The following is a 23179-nucleotide window of genomic DNA, read 5'->3' as shown; positions in this document are numbered from 1 at the left end:
TCGCTTGCCAGTAATCCGCGGAAATGGAAAGCCAAGGGGTTTCCGTTGAAGTGGCTTCCCAGGAATCCTGGAGAATGGCCAGAGCCATCCACCAGAACACTGGGGAACAATAAGAAGCTGTTTAATCATTCAGAGGCCTCCCTTTTTTCAGCCACTCTGCCACGCTGTTTATTTACATACACGGTCATTCACTGATAGTAAGTTGGCCCATTCATAGGCAATGAATTTGCATGCACGGTTCACATGCACAGTCCGTGCTTAAATCGCATCTTGTTGCACAATAAGATAATAAGTGAGTTACAGGGCCAAGTGAAGAAGCCCACATTACCTTTTACTCAGTTGCTATATGTTTGTAAGCTCATATTTATTAGTGATACCATAGATTGTATATTATACGTAAGCTTTATTAATAGAAGATAGCCTACCCAACATTATTTTCAACCCAGTCAGAACAAGTCAAATTTTGTTTTTTATCAGATTAATTAGTTTGTTTCCTCTATACTTTTACCTATCCTGTTTTTCATGCTTACTGTTTTGTTGCTACGACACCTGCATTTTCCCCAGGGTATATCAATAAAGATCTGTGTAACTGTCTATCCTCCTGTACTGTTTTATGTGGTCATTATAAGCCCGTCTTCACACCACATCGAAGTGGAGGGAGAGCCCACCGATCTGTACCAGATTGTTCACAGAAATCGATTGGTGCCTCAGCCAGCCAGTTGTGGTTTACTACTAGCAGTGAAAATTGAATTATCCAGGATAACCAGAAGCTATAGGCAATTTAAGAGAAAGAGTCCGCTGCTTAACAGCAAAACATTCTGAATGATTCATTCACGGAAGTGGATGAATCATAATTAATTTCTCTAAAGAATAGATATAGAAGTCTGCACACTGTAACTTTGCAAAAGCCCCCAGTCAAGGATGTATTATACATTAACGTTTCTATTATAGATTAACGCTTCTTCAGAATGTATTTCTCTCTCATATACTTCACAGGTCTCTACTGACCAAGACATCATTGTTTATTGTTTATTGAATGGATCCCCACACCGGGGCGACAGCTAATCTTCCTGGGGTCCATAACTAGGCTACATAACATACACATCCAGCAAGGGCCAGTACTGGTCAGGGTTTCACTGTTCCATAATGTCCATGTCGGACACAAACCTTGTTTCTCCATGTCTCAATTAATATTTTTAAATTATTTTGTCATAAATGAATGCCCGAGTATGCCCTACTCGTGAATGATGCAAGCAGGGATGGGAACAATGAAATGCAATATTCGTCGTATCCGTGGTCAGAGTACCTGTGTACCTGTCTGTATGTCTGTGTCCCTTTTTATGCCCATATATAGAGATTTCTGTAACGCATATATGGGGATTTTGCGGATTCCCTCGGGTTGACGGCGATCATGTTTGAACAAAGTAGGTCGATTTGGCGGCTCTCAAGATACCTAGAAAGCTTCTCAGACCCAAAACTAGAATATTTTCAGTTACCAGTTCAGTTCAGTTTCAGTAAAGACCTATAAGGCGGTCCATCTGGCTACCAACTCTCCATCATTTAGCTGGGGACCACCTTGAATCCCCCTCAAGGGCCACTTGTGGTCCCTGGACCACTGCTGGAGAACCACTGATCTAATCACTTGCAGTTAGTACATGTGGTTCTCTGTTATTAGGAAAGCAAACATTCTGTACTGAAGCCACAGACGTGAGGGGTCTCTGGCCTTCTACCAAGGGAGGAAATGGCTTCTCTAAATGTACAGCATAGGAAGAGGCTTTTCCCTGGGAGGAAAAATAATAATAACACTGATTGATGGAGACCAACCCAAGCACTCAACTCTATTAATAATTCCTGTTACCGCTCTGTGTGAACGCTGTGCTCTCACATGGGGCGCGTTAATGGAAGACCTTCTCCCATACATTGAACAAACATGTTTTCATAACAGCACGAGTGACCAGTCCCCTTTACGTCGAGCCGTTAGACATAATTAGTCATATTCTCCGTGGTTTGTATAGGATTTATTTTATTGTGTTAACCATTCGAGGTTATTGAATTGAGTGCTGATAGAAAAAAGGCTCCTGGTTTTTCTTTTGGAAATTGCATCTAAAAGGAAATGTATTTGGATGGTTTGTGGAGGCTGTTTTCTTTATTCCCGAAATAGACTGAATGGGGTTTTTTTTTTACCAGTGCTCAGGGACACAAAGACAACACGATGGCTGATGTAAGCATGTTGATTGATTGAAGTTGGTGCAATTAGCTTGAAGCAGTGCCTTGTTCACCACCCATCACCACCTACCAGGCAAACCAGGCATACTTAATGAACTGGTGGGCGTGTCCACATAAAAGCATGATTTGGGTGCATGTCTTTTTTCCGACACTCTTTTAGCCGACAGGACAATGGTCCGACAGTTTCGGACTATTGTCTGAAATACCGTCTTTTTACTCCAACAGTTCGACACGACATTAGACAGACAGAAGTTCCCGCAATAGTCTGACAAACCGTAGATTAGACAGGTTACCCTAAGGTTAGACACCCTAGGAGGTTAGACGGGACAATAGTCCGATACGGTAGGGGAGGTGTGTGCGTGCGTGCGGGGGTAAATGTGTCAAGTCACGTGACCACTGGCTGTGCTACGAATATGAATTATTATTATTATAGCTAACTTAATAGTTCCTGCTGTAAATCCCGTTTTGATTATTTCCCTAGTGAGAATTAATTTGATGCCTTCCATATACTTTCTGGAAATGCATAATGGGCGCTGATCTACGTCGTTGTCTGTATGCATGCATCTAATAATTAATATATTATATTATTATTTTATAATGTTTTTTCGTAGCCTATATTGTGTATGGACACAATAGCTACATTTTAGACTGTATCATTATTGTATATTATATTTTAAAAAATAGACTTATTGAATTAATACATATTTAATTATTTGATAGGCAGACAGACAGGCAGACAGACACCAGGCAGACAGACACGCAGACAGACATGCAGACAGACATGCAGACAGACAGACACCAGGCAGGCAGAGAGACAGGCAGACAGACAGACACCAGGCAGACAGACAGACATTCACGCAGACAGACAGACAGGCTACAAAAGAACATTATAAAATAATTTGCCGTGAGCGGGATTCGAACCAGGTGCCACACGCAGCAATAAATCGAGAGGCATTTGCACAGTCCGCTAGACTAAGAAGAGCCGTGACTTACCTTAAAGAAACGTTCCACTGGGAGGCAGTCTTTTGCAACGAGAGCAGAAAAAATATATATGAAGAAAGATAACGATATGATATCACATTAAATATCTCGAATTAGGTATACCTTACCTGCGGGGGGATTTCACCCACCCAGAGCCTATATATATTTAATAATATATTAATTCATATTAGATGCATGCATACAGACAACGACGTAAATCAGCGCCCATTATGCATTTCCAGAAAGTATATGGAAGGCATCAAATTTATTCTCACTAGGGAAATAATCAAAACGGGATTTACAGCAGGAACTATTAAGTTAGCTATAATAATAATAATTAATATTCGTAGCACAGCCAGTGGTCACGTGACTTGACACATTTACCCCCGCACGCACGCACGCACCTCCCCTCCCGTATCGGACTATTGTCCCGTCTAACCTCCGGGGGTGTCTAACCTTAGGGTAACCTGTCTAACCTACGGTTTGTCGGACTATTGCGGGAACTTCTGTCTGTCTAATGTCGTGTCGAACTGTTGGGGTAAAAAGACGGTATTTCAGACAATAGTCCGAAACTGTCGGACCATTGTCCTGTCGGCTAAAAGGGTGTCGGAAAAAAGACCGCCTCCCGCGGGTATTTAACAAATACTGTACACTTTTTGGAAAAAAGTTCTTGCTCCTTATATAATTTAATACCTGATCATGTTTTAGGGTGGAAAAAAATCGTGGCACTCCCATCTTTAAGTAGCATGTGACATGTCAAACTAGGGGTTTTTCATGATTCTGAATCCATTTTAAAACTCCTATAGCGCCATTGCCGATCATTGTCAATTGAAGCCTAATTTTGATGCTGACGCTTAACGCCATTGCCGAATATTAATGGCAATTTCGCTTTTATAGTGCATTCGATGGATCGAGCCATAATGCTACTTACGTTAGCTGGTTAGCTAGCAATGTTGTTAGCACAGCACTGGATCGTTCATCTTAGATCAACGTCGCCATAATAATCCATTCTATCCGTTTCTTTCAATCTCCTGTATCTCCTATTCCTTGTCCCAGATGGCATTTTGGTCAAAACAGTGTTTCTTTGACGGCACAGAGCCGGCGATGTGGAGCTCCGGCATAGATCGATCATGTAAACAAGGCCTCCCCAGGCTCCATCGAGCTTGCTGGGATAATCCACTTCCGGTCCACTGAAAATGTGGCTTTTCAAAATAAGAGCTCGACTGGAAAAAATGCTGGTGTGAATTAGGTCGTAGTTTTTCAATAAATGATAGCGCTAAATGGGTTACGTCATGTTCCAGACCCATTGTTTCATAATAAGTAAAAATGTGCCTTAATGTGTGAGTCATCTACCTCTGTCTTTCTCACACAAACACACACGTGCATGTGTGCGTGCGTGCATGCATGCATGCACACACACACGCATGCACACGCACACACACACACACACACACACATCGTCGCTGTCGGGTGGAAACCTTCTATGTCCAAGTAGTCACTTTTCAGGATATGAAAAAAGAAAAACCTGTGTTCCAATCATATGTGTCCAATGTAGTAGTTATCACTGTAGTTAGCCACAAGCTGTTGTTAATGCTTCTCACTGGTTCAATATTTATAAAACATACAAGCTTTAACCACTTTGACTTGAAACAAGAATAACTTGAGTCATAACTGCCAGGTGCAGAAAGCGCTGCTGCGCTGCTGCTCTGTTGTCCATCTTTTCTCAATTTATTTTATTTTTTCTTTCTTTCTCTGCCACAACCTCCCGTTTTGCTTTCTACGCTCTTTTGTTGGTTCACTCACTGTGTTTTCCTGTAGCTGCAGTTGGCTCATAACATTAGCATGTATAGTATGGGTTTTATGCTATTCAGACTATGGGCTTTATGGGTAAGTCTCCCATTGGCTTAGAGGCAGCCAATCATGAAAAAGTGTCTACTAAGGTCGTTAGTAGAGAAGTAGCAAATGTAATCCAGACGCTTTTCAAGAAAAAAAGAAGACAAAAATCAGATACTCGCAGATCTACAAGCTTGAGCATGTAGTTTGAATTTGGGGATACAAGGTTTCTGCCCGACAGGAAAGTATTCACTTTACAAAAAATGTGCTGACTTCTGACATTTGTAGCTGTAAACTGTGCACATAAAACCCTCGGGCATAGCTAAGTGTCAGATTGATTTTTCTCTTAATCCTCCATTTAGTGTGGCTCCTCAGAAGGAGACGCGGGGGGATCTGGTAAACAGGTTATTTTTAACCTTTCGAAGCCCCCAACAAGGCGAGCCGCTAACCAGGCCAGAGGTCTTTTATCATGTCCGAGCACAGCCTCACAGCTGTGGTGGAGAGGAGTCATCTTGTCCTCTCACTTCTCGGTACTCTGCAGCTAAGTAAAAGTAGCAACGCCACAATGTAAACAAATACTCTTGTTACAAATAAAAGGTCTCTGTGTTCAAAATGTGACTTGAGTCAAAGACAAAGTACAACATTATTGGCATGACAATATGCTCTTACAGTACGTAGTAAAGTGCAAAACATTTTCAGAATTTCTATGTATATACTGTATATATATTGCCATATATACTGTAGCCAAACTATAAAATAGGGCTCAATTAGTTAATTAATGTATGTGTTGTAATAATATTATGAATCTAAATCTACAAAGTTACCTATAATAAAATAATTGTAGTGGAGTGAATAATTTGCCTCTGAAATGTAGTGTAGTAGTAGTAGTAGTAGTAGTAGTATCAAGTTTTGAAAAATGTAAATACTCGAGTAAAGTACTATACTTGAGTAACGGTACTTTTCACGGCTGGCACTGAGCCAAGGTGAATACACTGTTCTGAACTTCTGTCGATGTGGCTGACTTGACACCTTCCTTCTACTCCCAGTAGACCTTGGCTGCGGGAGATGCATAGGTATTTGGTACCTAACCCTCCCCCCTGTTTTGTTTGATTGGGTGTTGTGTTTTTTTTTTTTTATCGATTTTTTTATTTCAATGAATCGATTCATATCGTCGGGATTAATATCGATATATGATATATCGTTACATGCCTAGTGTTGTGTGCTCCTGTGAAAATGATCGTGCAAATTACGTTTTTAGTTTTGTGGTGTTTCTGGCTTAAACATTGCTAGACTCAAAAAAAGAGATTCAGCCTCCTCTTTTCACATTTGGGCTTAGCGCGTTGGCTCAAGAAAAAGAAATGCCGCAGTTGCAACGTTTTAAACCTACGGCTTTCTCACACAAGCCAAATATATACCTCAGCGTGCATTGCTTGCTCGCCGACAGACTTTCTTTTACAGATTTTCAGGTGTGAGTGTTTTCTTGCAGTTGAAAATCAATAATTTCTTGGCAAGCGGTGCCGTTGCACAGCAATGTATAAATTGGACTTCAAACTGTAGTTGTGATATCTGTTGCACATACCGTACGTGGTGGTGGTGAGTGTGTGTGTGTGCTGTGCAAGCAAGTAAGGCTGGTTTCTGTGTATGTCGAGAAGGGTTCCTGTGAGGACAGATTGAGAACAAACTGTTTCCACGAAAGCCGCTGTAGTGAGCTGACCGAGCATGCATGTGAAGGGGCGTTAAAGGGACTTCCAGGAAAATGCAGCTGTCAGTGCCTACCCCTCGGGCAATGCTACTCTGCTCTCTTGAGTAATGTTATATGCAGTGCTCCCACCCTGAAGTGCACACGACACGTCATACATGCTCCCTTGCCAGATAAATGTATCTGTGCTGTACATGTGATAACATGTGAACAGCACATTGTGTATTGTGGACCTGCAGTACAACCGTTGAGGAAAATAAGGATATTATTTAGTTTAATTAGAGAGTGTGTTATTATAGAACAAAATCTATGTCTGTCTCTCTCTCTCTCTCTCTCTCTTTACAATGTCAATTTAGGCACTTATTTCAGAGCGATTTACAAGTGCGAGATTGGATTAAATTGAGCAGAGTGAGCATGAACCCTATAGTTGACAAAGGACAATAATCTCTCTTTCTCTCTCTCTCTCTGTCTCTCTCTCTCGCTCTCTCTCTCTCTCCATATCATATCTCATTACAGCTGTCCCACAGAAGCGCCCCCACCTCACAGGCTGTGTCTCTGCGAACATGGAGACTTTCCGCTGCAGATGGAATGTCGGAACATTCCAGAACCTCTCGGAGCCGGGCAATCTCCGCTTATTCTACATAAATAAAAAGTGAGGGTATAAACCAAGTAGCCTTTAAAGTTTAGTTGGAGAACGAATTTTCAATATGATATCATATACATTTATGATATATACAATTGCATATTTTGTTTCCGAGATAGGCTTCCATGATCCTACATTGAAATACTGTATAAAGATTTAAGATTAGAAATGTGTGTTAACCACTCCCACCCTGGTATCCCTATTTTGGGCATGTCATTTTAGAATTAAATGAAAAATTACAAGTTCACGATACATGAGAAACTTGCACTCTAGATTGGTAATTGTTTTGAAAGACATTTACTAGGGTTTAAGTGGTTAAATACTTTTGTTTTCAGAGAGGGTAGGAAAGCCCCTTACAATCCCACACTATTGTGTATTGTTCTTTATACCTCAACCAAGATTGTTGGTGTTGAAAACCTTATTTTGTCCATTCGTTGAATAAATCTTTCTCTATTCAGGAGAGAGACAAAGCTACGAAAACAAGACAAACGTCTAATGGCGTGGCCTCCCTATCCTATCTTTAGCTACCAGTAGGACGATACCAAGGCTAGTCTACGGGTGCAGTATGCAAAATAAATCAAGCCACAAATCACTCTGAAGGTGTTCAGTTTGTGAATAAATCTTTCATTTAATGGTGTAGCTATTCTCTGCTACAGAGAGCTACCCCACACACTGTTTCATGTACTGTAGTGAGTGGCCTTTGATGGGTCTACTTTTGTCGGTCCATAGACACAAAAATACATGAGGCCTGACCATGCCGTAAAAATAGGCCTGTTTCAAATGTGTGTATTTTAAAGAACTACCAACATATCTTCACTGTCGGGCAGAAACCTAGAATCCTCGTGTTTCATCTCATATTTGTTCATTTGTTACGTCCCCATTGTCGTGTGACAGTATCATGCGAAGATAGCTGACCTACAAGGTCAGCAATTTTGTACAAACATTGAGAAACAAAATGAAAATATATAATAATTCTGTTGCTAACAAGTAAATGTTGTACGCATGAATGCCAGTATTCCAGCGTAAACTGCTTTTGCACTACAAGTGTGTGCATTGTTGAGATTAAGACTTAAATCTAACAGTGGTCACAGCTACAATACACAACATGAAATCTACGGACGCTAGTCTAATGGGTAAATATGCCTGGGAGGAATTTGAACAAAAAGCCACTCATTTAGTTAGCAGTGTTTCTGCTTATGAAATTGGTAATGATACATTCTTTGCAGTTATCACTGTTTAAGTGCCAGGGACGTCATCCCGTATCTAAATCAGCTATGCACTGGTTGCCATGCCCGTATAGACGTATAAAAACATTTACATTTTTTTTTAAACGCCCTCTTTTTTTTAATAATGGGAGATCTGGCACTCAGAGCCTAAACTGGTGACCACTAGGTGGCACTGAAGGAGTTAACGTACATACTTCGTTGACCAGAATTCCCCCCAGGAATCTATACTAGACCCCTGCCTTTTCACCCTCTTCTACACCCAATCCCTTTACCAAAATTAGCCGATCTACAGGGATGTCAGAATTAGGATATTTTACATGACGATTATTGTCACATCAAAATAATTGTGATTAATGAGTTTATTGTTTTTGTTGTTGAATGCTGGAACGTATGAATAAAGAAATGTCATTTCTGCTTGGCTTTTAGGCTTTGAAATTACACAGGGCAGATATGACAAATAACCTAAATATACAAAGAAATGACTGACATATTTAATAACTTTATACTATAAACATTGTGATGCGTTGTATAACGGCTATTTCCGCAATTTTGCCAGCGTGGGATTCCATTGAGTGCATCCTCAGTGACTGAAGTGCTATCCTCTGTCGCCTGCTTCCTCTCTCCCACATACAGTGGTTCTCAAAGTAGGGTCTGACAGCCTGGGACCCACAGGGGTCCTTGAGCGGGTTCCATGTGGTCCCCAGCAAAATGAAAAACACTGAAACCCTATTTAATTTCTAGTTCTAATGTCTAGTTTAGAATTTTGTATTGTATAATTAATAATAATTATTATTTTTTATGTCAAAATTCAAACAACACAAATATTCTCCGATGGAGTTCCCTGGTACAAAATATTTCAGAACACCAAATACTAACCCTGAAGAATTGTGAAAATCTTAAAAACAAAAATGTTCAAAACAACCTGAAATCCTTTCAGATGGGGTCTGCAGCCAACTACATACAGATTTTAGGACCCCCTTGAGATGAAAATGTTTGAGGACCACTGTTTCAGACCGTGTTTGTCTTTCCTGCCCTTTCAGAATAACGGACAATGAATGGTGTGAATGTCCTCACTACACTGCTGACCGGCCCCATGAGTGCTTCTTCAACGAGAACCACACGACCGTTTGGACAAAATATAGCGTCCGGCTACGTTCACAAGACGAGACCGTCCTGTACGACGAGGATTACTTCCTGATTCAAGACATTGGTGAGCAGGCGTGACTAGGCATGGGACAAAAAAGACTCACGATAATCCTATCGCAGGGATTTTAATTAATCGTGACATTGTCCTCCGTCATACACTAGTAATTGGCTTTTGTTGAGCTGCAAATTCAGTACCACTTAAACCCTCTATGCCTGGTATTTTTTACCCTCTTATTTCACTCTACACAAATCAATTTGCCAAGTCTTTGACAAACGTTCCTCCCAGAATAGGGATGCTGTTGGTTCAAGTTGTTAACAAAAGTGTAATTTTACGTTTTAATAATTTAAGATAAATTATTATCTTTAACCGCTATTGGCTATTAACTATTAAACCATGTAAATCATACCCAGCGACCAAATTTCTTCCGCTATTGTGAATCAGCGACCACATTAACTTCTTGTTTTGTTACTGTAAAGTTGTTTATATGCCGAACCAAGAAACACTGTAAATGTATGACAATAATCAGTTTACAATACAACAACTGGAATTCATAAAATATTACAATTACTGGTACTTCTTTGTCTGTTGTTATTCCCTGGCATCTCTATTTTGGGCAAACGATGTCAAACATTTTCAAATAAAGAAAAAGGTACAAAATGTCATTTTTTTTTTCAAATGAGGAAATTGAGGTTCAGGCCCTCACAGCTATGTCGCACTGCTGATCCAACCAATATGTCTGAGTCATAGTGTTAGAGAAATTGCACCCCGGCGGGAATCGAACCCAGGACCTTCTAGCTGTGAGGCTACAGCACTACTGACTGCACCACCACCGTTCTCCTGTAAATGAACTAAAGCTAAAGCCATCGTCATTAGGGTCCCAGCCCTCTGTGTGTTTTCCGAGAACTAACTAAAGCAGTGCTTTTCAACTAGTGGTCCCAAGAGTTAAATTATTGTTAAACATCGGGCATTACTTAATTTCCAAGAAGTCTACACAATTAGAGAATGTAGAAGAATTGTTATTTCGATCAATGTTTGCCTGTTATCTCTCCTATGGTACCAACATCAATACAGCATGGAACTGTGACTAAAATCTAATCCGATACCAAAATATAATTTCGTTTTGGGTCTGCGAGGCTAAATCTCATGAAATGGTGGTCTGTGGCTCAAATGCTGAATAAATAATGGGCCTTGATATGAAAAGGCTATTGAAAACCACTGAACTGAAGGTTGAAATGAAATGATTGCATTATACAACAGTATTTGTATCTATTGTTCCTTCTAGTGAGGCCGGATCCTCCGTCGGGGTTGAACTGGACCCTGCTGAACGTGGGTCTGACCGGCTCTCACTTTGACATCCTGGTGAACTGGAAGCCCCCGGAGTCTGCCGACGTGCAGATGGGCTGGATGACCCTGCAGTACGAGGTCCAGTACCGCGGGGTCAACGCCACCCTCTGGACAGTGGTGGGTCAATTAATTTGGTGTGTGTGTGTGTGTGTGTGTGGGTGTCTCACCATCAGTGGTGGAAAAAGTACTTTTTTCTTTTTTTTATAACCCAGTCGATGCCAAATTTTGCACACACTCCCTGGATGCCAACGAACTTCTGCCCCGAAATTTTCAAAACGGCCTGTTATAGCACCACCAGGAGGCCGCTTTGAAAAGTGTATTTGGCTCTAACTGCACGGATTTGTGGATAACTTTGTATGCCAACACCCTAGAGGCCAAGGAAAAACATCTGCTCTTTATAGCGCCACCAGGAGGCCAACATATGTAAAACACATTTTCTAATATTACTCCTTTAGATTTTAGCCAAATTTCACGCAAATCGGTACACATGCTCTCCATAGTCATGTGATCAAGACGGGTTTGTTTGATTTCTCATAATCCACCCTCATTGGCTACAATTGGCTTCTAAACTTTTCAAGAGTAGCCCGCTTTGTATCCGTTTTGTACAAATCGCCACAACTCCTCAATGCAGTGTCCGATTGCGGTGAAACTGTGCATTCATATTCCCACTAGGCTGAGGAAGAAATGCCACTTGACAGTTTTCAAATCAGCCTCATGGTGGCGCTACAACAGGCCAAGCCACGTCTCACACACACATACACACACACACACACACACACACACACACACGTAAACATGTTTATATTACATTTGGCCAAACATCACATACACTCCTATCCTCCTGGTGGAGACCTGTGCCCAGAAGGGCACTTTTTCTAGTTGCCTCTGAGATGTAGTGGAGAGAATGGAATTGAATGGGGAAAGAAATTATCTAACATTGTGATATTGTTTAACTATTCTTTTTTTTTTTAAGGAATTCAGATTATTAAAACAGCGAAAATGAGCTAAATAGCTTGTATCGTAGATACTTGTATGCAACATGTTATGAGCTTGTACAACTTGTAGATCACAATTTTCTCTATTTTCATCAGAGTCTCTAACTCTGATTAAGTTATTACAATTAAAGCGTTGTTCTACAGCTGCAATAAAAAAGGGCTTTAACTGCCCATGTGCTCTGGCACCTTTTTCATGTGGGGGAGGGGGGTGGCTCAGAACGCAGAGCGTGTGTGAGTCAGCCTGACATGCGTATCATTTGTTAATATGCGCACATTCTGTGAAACGTCAAAAAGGTTGTTTTGGACTGGTTCCTTTCCACCCAGATAAACTCTGGTGTCTCCTCTACCAAAGAAACTGTGGCACCCAGAGTCTGCATCTAGGAAACATATCTGTTGGTTAAACATTCAAAGTAAGATCAGACATTGCCACATTGGATCAAGTGCAGAAAAACAAATCAACAACATAGTTTCCTTTTTCCTTTTTTTTTTCTTTCTTTTTTTTCTAAGATCATTCATTGAAAAAATTCCACATGCAACGCAATAATGTATTAAAACATATTTATTGAACAAGGATTATTCCACCTAATTCTTCAATATGTAATACATGAAGTAAGGTCAACCTCACAGAACACCCACATAACCCCAGATCTGCATTACTACAGCTTCACTTTTATTTGATTTTGTTTATCTTTTTCCAGGGGCCCGTTCCACGAAACTTGGATTAGAGATTAAGCCGGGCTTTAACACATATCCTGGTTTAATATATCCTGGATCAGTGATTAACCGGTTTCATGAAAGCTGGTTGATCTTGCCAGATTAACTTAACCAGTTAACCTGGATATGTTGAGGCTTGATTCGGTTTCATGAAAGTGATGCTACATTAGTTACCATGGAAACTAATGCTTTAGATTTAGCCTGCTCCGGACCAGGCTAACAGCCAGGTTTAACCTAATCCTAATGTCTTTACTGTTCATTAAGCAGTCAAACTCATCACAAACCAATGATGTTTTCCAGATATATTAAATTATTATGGGTTTATGTTGCCTTATTTGTATCGGTCTGCATTAAAGGACTAATTTAAGCACTATATCAAATAAAATAACCAAAATATATAGGCTGCACAACATCATGACAGCTTGTGAGCTTGTAGATCAGCTGCTTTTGGTGAATGTTCCCCATGAATAGGTTTGCTGTCGTGCAAGTGCACGGTTAAGAAGAATTATTATATTATATTATTTTTTATTTATTTTTGTAAAAGTGAAAACCACTAAATATTACCATTACTCATTGTTTTACAACATATTTTATTGTAACGTTTCACCCACTACTAGTCCTACATACTTACACCTAGAAACCCCATTCAAACCTATTTAGGTTCATCCTACGGTGGACATGTGTGCCTGAAAAGGAATCTTTGAAATGTTTCATAGTTTTAGAAATATAGTGCTTTCAAATTTGAGACATTTATTTTATAGGCAGATAGTGGCACTTCAAAAAATCACTTTCACCTAGAAACTCCATTCACACTTCAGCTTACTGTGGACTCTGTGGAGACACATGCTGGAACTTTTTACTTTGAAATGTTTTGTAGTTTCTGAGTTATTTAACTTAAACGCCCAATGCATTCTCAATGGCAATAGCACAAACTTTGGCATGCTACATGAACCCATGACCCTCTGGACAACAACCCCCTTCCCCAAAGGCAGCTCCCTCAGAGGAGGGAGTTATGGCCAAATATCACAATGCGACAATATCATTATGCTTACAATATTAAGAATTCTGTTTTAAGTTAATAGTAGTGGTAAAATGTAAACTATATTTTTGGGGTAGTTAATCATTCAGTCTATCCACTATTGAGAGTATGTTCTCTCTTTAATTACAGCAGCAGTATTTATTTTAGAAGCTTAAGTCCTTATCAGTATCAGTATCTGTATCAGTATCAGTATCAGTAAGTCTTGAATAGATTAGTAAAGATAATGAGATATACAGAAGGGGGCTGTAATGCAACTATTAAGGATGCAAACTGCCTTAATACCCCATGAAGAAGAAGGATCAGTAAATCTGTGATCCACATAATGGGTCTAGAGACAAAAAGCCAGACTGTCTATTAAGCCAGGCTTGCTGATCCCGGCTCGCCAAATCCGCCAATTCTGAGCCTCGCTTGGCTTTAGTGGAACGGAATAAACCAGGCTGTAAAGATCAGGATTTAAAAAGCCTAGCTTTGGCCTAAATCCTGGAATAGTTAATCCAAGTTTCGTGAAACAGGCCCCAGGTAAAGATAAAGGTTGTTTGCTTTTCTTTTTCAGTACAAAGTAAAGATAACTTTCGTAGCTGTAGGTTTGCAGAAAACCCAGGTCATTATTATACACTACTAGACCATGTAAATGAGAACTATGCTTATTAAATTGCTTAAATAAAGGTAAATTAGATGCAAGCATTCTTATTAACACGTCGGTTTCAACAGTAATCCTTGTTTGTTTGAGTTGTTTTCTTTCAACTTTTTATTGTAACCTTGTGTATTTTATTCACTCGATTTACTTCACATTATTGTACATACAGATCATAATATTTACAAATCAAGCTTGAAATACATGGAAAATGTTTAGCTGCCCTTTGCAGAGAATTCTTGAACAAAATAATTTGTCACGAAAAACACGGGAAGGAGGAATGTGTTGATATTTCTAAATTTTTATCCCACGACATTTTTCACCTAGTGCCAATTGCCTAGGCTTATAATCCTGGGTCGCTACTGTCCCTTTGCCAACCTGGGGAGAGCCCCGAACTGAGCTCATGCTTCCTTCCATTGCGTGAGGAGTGAGCAGACCGCTTCTTATCAACTGGCGAGGGGATGCATTGTTTACCCTATTTTGGTATGCAATGTTTGTCTTTGTTGTTGTTGGTCATCCGAGCGGTCATCTCAGAGCGATATATGAGAACTCTATGTTCTACTCCCCAGGCTGACCTTGAGAAAACGACACAACGTTCGATTTATGGCCTTGAGACCAACATAAGCCACGAGGTCAGAGTGAGATGCAAGATGCTGGGATACAGATACTTTGGAAATTTCAGCGAGTCCATATTCATCTCTGTGCCTTCTTCAGGTGAACTACACACAGCATATTACAGCAAAATACTCAGTATTCATTTAAAGGTATTTTCTTTATTATTTGTTAAAATTTGTCATAAATCGTGTTGCTATAGCAATCAGTTACTATTGAGTGTTGTTTATTCAGTAACAGGAGTGGACCACTATAACATTGAAGCTGATAAATTATCTTTGTGTTGTGCTCTTTCCTGAATGGATAAAAGTGGTATCCTGACCTGAAAATGTATATTCTGTTTGCTAAAGAGGTGTGACTATTACTGAACAAACACAGTCTAGCAGTGATTATACTTTCAAAACAGAGCTTTAACTTAACAATAGTTTATTTAGTTAAAACATTTCACTTACAGCAGCTCTACTGCTCTAGCGTGTACACTGTCAGAGTTTAAATTCGCCACTGAGGATTTTACTGTTTGTCAGAATTCTCTGATTGTCCATTCTAATGTTTTGTAGTAGATGCCTCGTTTCAAAATGTTACATGTTGCTAGGAAACGTGAAAGCCATTGTCAATATTGTGTGTGTGTCTGTGTGTGTCTGTGCACCTTTTTTTGCATGTGTGGTTGTGTTTTATTAACCCCAGTTTCTAGGTTTCCTGTGGCGATCTTGCTGGTCTTTGCTGGGTTGTGTTTAGTAGGCATCCTAATGCTGATCGTTGTCTCCCAGCAACAAAAGTAAGACACTTGAACTTCTATTGTTGCCACGCAATGTACCTACAGTATGTGTAAGTACTGATAAGGATAGAATGAGATTCTAACAATATATATTAAGACCTGGAACGCATCCGTGTCGCCTTAGCTTTTAACCATTATTTTTAAACTAGTGCAGATCTGCTATTTTTGAAAAGTCGTGTGAAAATCTTTGTATATATATTGTTTTACAGAAAACGTTTTAACTCAAATCTTTGCTTATGGGGGGTCCCTACTCCCTGGAACAACATATTTTCAGATGGAGGTCGGCAGCCAAATACCGATATAATATTTGGGGTCCTTGACAGGTTGAGTACTACTGATATAGAAACATAGGTTTTTCAGAAAACTGACATTTTGTAGAATCGTGTCCTGAGGTCTTAATGGGTAAGCATAGCAGAACTGCAGAAAATCACACTGTTAATTCACCACATTATGAATTGCTTATTGATCTTCTCTTTGTGCGCTGTAGTGTATTGTTCTTTAATTAAAAATGTAATTATCCAATGGTTGGCGTAACCATAGCATCTCAGTCATAGCCTTGGCAAAAGATCAGTCCTATGTTCAAAGAAGAGATGCTCCACAAGGATGCTGGAGAACTCGCCAGTTTACCAAGTCTTCATCAATGTCTTCATCGTTATGTTAACATGCTGTCTTCATCAGTGTAGTATGTCAAACTCACAGATGTTACAGTTCATTTCCAAAGTGATCAAATTATTTTGTGCAATTAAATGGTCAGCTGGATGATGATAAAAAGGTGAGTATGTGAATACCAATGATAAGTAGGCCTAACATTTCAGGATATTGTTTACTAATGAATTGCATTGTTTCAGTACTTTGGTGTTTAAACTTTTAGCATTCCTACTTTCTCTAGTGTTAACTCTAAGCATCTCTCTCTCAATTCAATGCAATTTAAATGTAAAACTAAAATTCCCACATTGCGGTGAGTTGGTAAACTGGCGAGTTCTCCTTAGCTTTGTTGTCTCACACATATTCCATTAATATTATAGGTTTATTTGCTTTTGTAATAAAGTGATTAAAGACATAATGAGCTATAACTTTGTCTCCCCAGGTTGATGATCATTTTTTTGCCTCCGATTCCTGGACCTAAAATCAGAGGAATTGACCCAGAACTTCTCAAGGTATTTTACAGACTATCTATCTATACATTCTATGCATTTTCCCGAGTTTGACGGGTGAAAATGGGTGAAATAATATACTCTTATAAGTTCACGGGTACGAGGACGGGCGGTATTTGAACTAAATGCGGACAGGTAACACTTTAATCAGAGCGCACTGCAAGACTGCAGCTGCAGGTGCTTCTCAACAGCGGAGACAAGTTAAGTCCGTCACATGCCCAAGGAATCACATCACTGACGATTCCTTCATAATGGCGTTCTTTCTGCTGCTGTGCTACTTCCGTGTTGCATAACAGTCACATCACGGCCAAATCCTTGCATCTTTATCGTAGCATTTCAAGCGTGGTGTTTTTTCTCTCAACGAGGTGTTTCCCATTTTCGGCACCCCGCGCTAATGAAACACCAAGGGATTATAATGTCAACATTTAAGTACAAGATGGAAGCTAACCCAGGTAAAGTAATGCGTCAATATGAAAGTTTAACTAAAGTTCTAACGTAATTTCTGATACAGACTTGTAGCCTTGGATCAATTCAAGACGGTCATCAGGCAAATATTTTTTTACCAGCTGCTATGCAATAGCAAGCCGAGTCTATAATCGATGTGCAAGCTAGTCCAGTAGTCCTCTAGTCCTGTAGTCCAGCTGGTTTTCTCATTGGCTGATGTATATGCGCATCGTAAATATGTCCGGGGGGAATCAAACGACTCAGAACACTGATTTCGATACGCTACCAATTATATCGTGCATCACTAATATTTTTTCTTTTTATCTTACAGAAAGGCAAGTTGTTAGAGTTGACCTCGATCTTGGGCGACCACCCTGACTTGAGACCGGAGCTGTACAACGACCACTGGGTGGAGTTCATCGAGTTGGACATCGAGGAGCCCAACGACCATCTCACGTCGGATGTGGATACCGACTGTCTCGTGGACTGCTCGCCGTCCTCTGACGGCTCGCCCCTGTCCATTGGTTTCAGGGACGACGACTCGGGCCACGCCAGCTGCTGCGACCCGGACATGCCCTGCTGCGATGCGGAAACCTTGCCCTTTCACTCACTTCTCTCACGTCGCATGTCCAGCCAGGAAACCTCGGCGCTCACCGCAGACCCGTCCAGCCCCTCCCTGGCACAGAACCCTGCCTCTGCGTGGGAGTGGCCTCTGGTGGCAATTCTTGGCGGAAGAGAGGAACTTTACACCCAGGTGAGCAGTGTCAATTTCGTCGACTAAAAACTAGGGGCGAAAAAGTCGAGTCGACTGCCTATTTTTCACTGACGAAAACAAAAGCTAAGCTAAGCTAAAACTATGACTAAATAAACTGACAATTTCGTCAGCAAATCGTTTGGTTGTGTGCAGGTGTCATTCTCTATAGTCGAAATAGCCGATCTTCAAGCTCACAACAAGCTAAAACTAAATGGAATTTTACTCAAAAGACTAACTAAAACGTAATCAAAATGCGCTGTCAAAATGTCGACACTGCAGGTGAGCGAGGTGAGAGCGTCCGGCGAGCTGCTGCTCGCACGCGAGGAAGAGAGCATGGCGGACGCTGCCGCCGCCGACAGAGGGAAGATCAAGATGGAGACGGAGAAAGAACGCGTAAAGAAAGGGTTTGTTCAGCGGGTCAACAGTATGAATGCGTCGGGTTACACCTCAGAGCTGGACGTGGGCAAGATGAACGCCAGACTGTCCGCGTCGGTTGACCCCGGCGGCGAACCCTTTCAGAGAGGAGAAGACGCGAGCTTGGTGGCGGCGGCGTCTCAAGCCTTCGGGGACTACCAGCCTCCTTATCTGGACTCGAGTCAGGCCTCCGCGCGCCCCCCGCTTCCCCCCCCTGCCCCCGTCTACACTGTGGTGGAGGGTGTGAACACGCACAACAGTCTCCTGCTGACACCCAACCTGACCCCTGGCCCCCCTCAGCGGGAGATTGCGCCAAAAGCCATGCCCACGCCAGAGGGTTACCTGACGCCTGACCTTCTGGGAAACGTAACGCCGTAGGCTCGGTGACGCAATGTGGATAGTCAGGATTATTCGGGGGAGGGACGAGTAGAATAGGGCAGTGGTTTTCAAACATTATGAGGTGCGCCGCTACCCCTCCGATGTCTGGCATTCGGAATGACGTCATATGGCAGCCAAGACTATAGACTTTTAATGTTTGTTTAGAGCATTTTTGAGAAACATAGAGTAGCAGCCAAGTCTATGGACTTGTTTAGGGCACTAAACAGGACGTCATGTGGCAGCCAAGTCTATGGACTTTTAACAAATTCTAGGTCAAGTACTGATTTGACTTCTTTTTCACAAAGTGCCTCCAGGCCAAAGACGTTTTTAATTTCTTTTTAAAGGGGCTTAAATTGATAACATTACAATTATGATTTAAGACACATCTTACAACTCGTTCTAAAAAATAGAACAAATCTATGGTGGCCTGTGCTAACTATTGCTAATGCCATTTAACGGTGGAAGAGTTAATGTCTGTTTACAGCAGTTAAACAAGCCTCAGTGGGCACCCCTCACTTCACACTATGATGTATGATGACGTATGATGACGTGTGGTGATGAGAGCACCCCTCACTTCACACAGGTGGGTTTTTTCTTTTTTTTTTTTTTTTTCAAGGACCCCTCCCCAAAGGGTCCATTTGGAACCCCGTCAAGGAATTCAGAGCCACTGGAAATAGGGAACATAAGTGAGACCGAGAGTGAATGGTAGGTGGTTTGGTGACATGAAGTGTCGAATGTCGTCCCTGTTAAAATAGAGGAGGGTCCTTCTGCAGGGCGACCTAGCGCCACCTCTACCTCATCTGGCCTTCACCGCCACTACTAACCAGACGGATAGCTTACTTACACCACCGCTGCTAACAGGACGGATAGCTTACTTATACCACTGCTGCTAACAGGACAGATAGCGTACTTACACCTCCGCTGCTAACCGGACGGATAGCTTACTTACACCTCCGCTGCTAACCGGACGGATAGCTTTCTTACACCTCCGCTGCTAACAGGACGGATAGCTTACTTACACCTCCGCTGCTAACAGGACGGATAGCTTTCTTACACCTCCGCTGCTAACCAGACGGATAGCTTACTTACACCTCCGCTGCTAACCAGACGGATAGCTTACACCACCGCTGCTAACCAGACGGATAGCTTACTTACACCTCCGCTGCTAACCGGACGGATAGCTTACTTACACCTCCGCTGCTGACCAGAGGGATAGCTTACTTACACCACCGCTGCTAACAGGACGGATAGCTTACTTACACCTCCGCTGCTATATGGACGGATAGCTTACACCTCCGCTGCTAAACAGACGGATAGCTTACTTACACCTCTGCTCCTAACCGGACGGATAGCTTACAGAAGACGGACAAGAAGGGAGAGACGACATATGAGGCTCCATCCTGGTGCCAAAAGAGCAGTGGTGGAAAACAACTAAGAACATTTACTTAAGTATTGTACTTAAGTACCATTTGGTATTTGTACTTTACTTGAGTATTTCCAATTTCCAATACTTTTACTTCTACTCCACTAGAAGTTCTAGAACCTCAGTTCCAAATATTGTACTTGTACTTTTTGATTGAATATTATTACAAAACATGCATTTACAACTTCAACCCTACATACATTTTGGCCATTTGAAAATAGCTGCTATCTGCTATTTTCAAAATATTTTTAAACATTTGAAAACTTGAAATGGGACATTCTGCATAATGAATACTTTTACTTTTGGTACTTTAAGTACATTTTGATGCCAATACTTGTACTTTTACTCAAGTACATTTTGAATTGAGGACTTTTACTTGTAACAGAGGATTTCTATATTGCAGTATTGATACTTATTAAGTACTTTTCCACCACCGCAAAAGCTAAGCTCACGTTATTAAGCATACCGGTATATTAAGTGTTGTGGTTGTAGCTGGGTTTTTGGTAAAAAATTAAAGATATATATATATATATATATTTCAAAGCATGTTTTGGGTGTGAAGGGAACTTAATGTAGCCTATACACTATGGGGCTTGTCTTACAGGGTGCTATTTAGCACTTTGTTGTTTACATCATTGTTCTCAACTGGTATTCGAATGCTCAGGGGTGTGTGTGTGTGTGTGTGTGTGTGTGTGTGTGTGTGTGTGTGTGTGTGTGTGTGTGTGTGTGTGTGTGTGTGTGTGTGTGTGTGTGTGTGTGTGTGTGTGTGTGTGTGTGTGTGTGTGTGTGTGTGTGTGTGTGTGTGTGTGTGTGTGTGTGTGTGTGTGTGTGTGTGTGTGTGTGTGTGTGTGTGTGTGTGTGTGTGTGTGTGTGTGTGTGTCCGCTCATAGGCCGATACCTAGCCAATAATCTTTTATTTTTCTTCAAGCTAATGGTGCATGCATTGTATATAATGAGCTTAAGACCGGAGAGATGAATATTGAAATTGTACAGTCCTTGTATTACAATTGTTACAAATAAACCACTTTCATACTTAATATCCCCTGTGTAATGAATCAGCTAGAAGTGCTCAGATTGTTTTTATCACGATCGGCTGATACCGATCTTTGCGTAAGGTGACAATTTGAATATTTCCAAAATGATTATATGTCAAAACTGTTCCTGTGTGTGTGGAGAGGAAGTTGGAATGTTTAGGCCTGTCACAAAGATGCAAAATGATATATATCTGACTTTTATACCACTAAGATGGTAGCCTATAAAAGATCGGTTTCTCACAATCGGGTGAATAGCCGATCAACAATCGAGTCATTTTGAGTGAAAATCGGCCGATCACTGAATTGATCTGTGGCCGATCGAAGCGCTTCTGGAATCGGCACTAAACTATTTAAAATAATTGGGTATTGTCCAACAATGAAAGGGAACTTGGGTAACACATGTCGACTTGTGGGTGCTGGGCTAAAAAACGGTAGAGCCAAAGCACGTCCAAAAACGCCTTTATTTTTAGTTGACATCGTTTCGATCCTGTCGTGGATCTCCTGTCGTGGATCTCCTGTCGTGGATCTTCTTCAGGTCATGATGTGAACCATATGAATGATGTGAGGATTTTTTACCTCTGTATTTAACCCTGAGGATACAAATACAACCTGTTCAAGTTTACCTTTGATAATGATACAGGCAGATGTACAAAACAGAAACCGATGGAAACAGATGGTCTTCTAAGTTCTATGGCGTCGTCCCCTGATGATGAGCCAAAAGAAGAACACTTAGGAACAGTTATCGACAGTAAAAACTAAATGGTCACTTTACTTTGCCTGTGCCCAAAACCAATGCACTTAAGAAAACAGCCATGTACAGAGCCATTGCATACTGGCGTGTGCTTTGATTGATTCATTGAAATATTTATTAACAGTTTGCAGAATTACAGTACATTTCAAGCACAACTCAATACAAAGACTGTTAACTGTGCAATAAAGCATTACACTTGTTTACAAAAGGGTCCACCTTGTTCAATTCATCAAAACATTTAGGGAGTACAAATAGACACTTCTATATAGTCAAAGAACACAACAGGAATTCATCATAAAGGAGGAAAAAAGGGAAAAGAATACAGTGAGGGTAAAAAGGGGTGGGATTCCGATTTTACGGGAGCCAGTTTCGAATTGCAGCTGTCCGTAGGTGCCCTTTGATAGCGGTTTTGAAGCAGTCAAGGGATTCGCATGTCTTAATGACTGTTGGTCGAGCATTCCACATTTTGGTGGCATAGGAGCGAAAATAATTTAGTCCCTTGTTTGTGCCGAATCTGGGTTGCACATGGTTTGTTGCACTCCCTCTGGTGTTGTGCGTGTGGACTTCGTTAACATTAAGGAAGTATTTAGACAGGTACATGGGTATCTTGGTGGTGTATCGAATCGTGTGGACCAGACCCATTGCAAGATGCTGTACTCTGTCGTCGACCCTAAGCCATTCCAGCCTGTCAAAGTGGACAGGGGTGGGGTTGGTTCGGGGGGTGAGGCCAAGTAGGAGCCTGGCCAGTTTGTTTTGGGAAGTCTGGAGCCTTGTTTTAAGTGCCTTTGAGTTGCTGTGGTACCAAGAGGTGGAAGAAACCATGTACGAGGGCTCCTGTTAAGGTCTTCAAGGTGTTTTTGTTGACCAGTGAGGAGATCCTGTTAAGGAATCTTGTACTTTGGTTGACTTTTTTGATTGCATTGGTGGCCATTTTATCACCGGAAAGATTAGCCTCCAGG

The 23179-nt window shown here is 41.2% G+C and overlaps 1 protein-coding gene across 1 annotated transcript in view; it reads left to right on the top strand.

The window, feature by feature from the left end:
• LOC310879388 (growth hormone receptor-like) overlaps positions 1-20576 on the top strand; it is a 28731-nt gene extending 8155 nt beyond the window's left edge. Inside the window, exons 3-10 of the mRNA XM_083794013.1 lie at positions 7256-7391; positions 9649-9818; positions 11038-11216; positions 15051-15195; positions 15778-15868; positions 16956-17025; positions 17798-18220; positions 18500-20576. Coding sequence (XP_083650139.1) covers positions 7256-7391; positions 9649-9818; positions 11038-11216; positions 15051-15195; positions 15778-15868; positions 16956-17025; positions 17798-18220; positions 18500-19012 — 1727 coding nt within the window. The 3' untranslated portion in view covers positions 19013-20576. The remainder of the gene's footprint in view (positions 1-7255; positions 7392-9648; positions 9819-11037; positions 11217-15050; positions 15196-15777; positions 15869-16955; positions 17026-17797; positions 18221-18499) is intronic.
• Positions 20577-23179: the final 2603 nt, after the last annotated feature.

The sequence above is a fragment of the Protomyctophum parallelum genome (assembly GCF_964188405.1).
Source record: "Protomyctophum parallelum genome assembly, chromosome: 21".
Lineage (NCBI taxonomy): Eukaryota > Metazoa > Chordata > Actinopteri > Myctophiformes > Myctophidae > Protomyctophum > Protomyctophum parallelum.
Note: the sequence above shows the minus strand (reverse complement) of the source record. Positions and strands in the feature narration are given on the sequence as shown.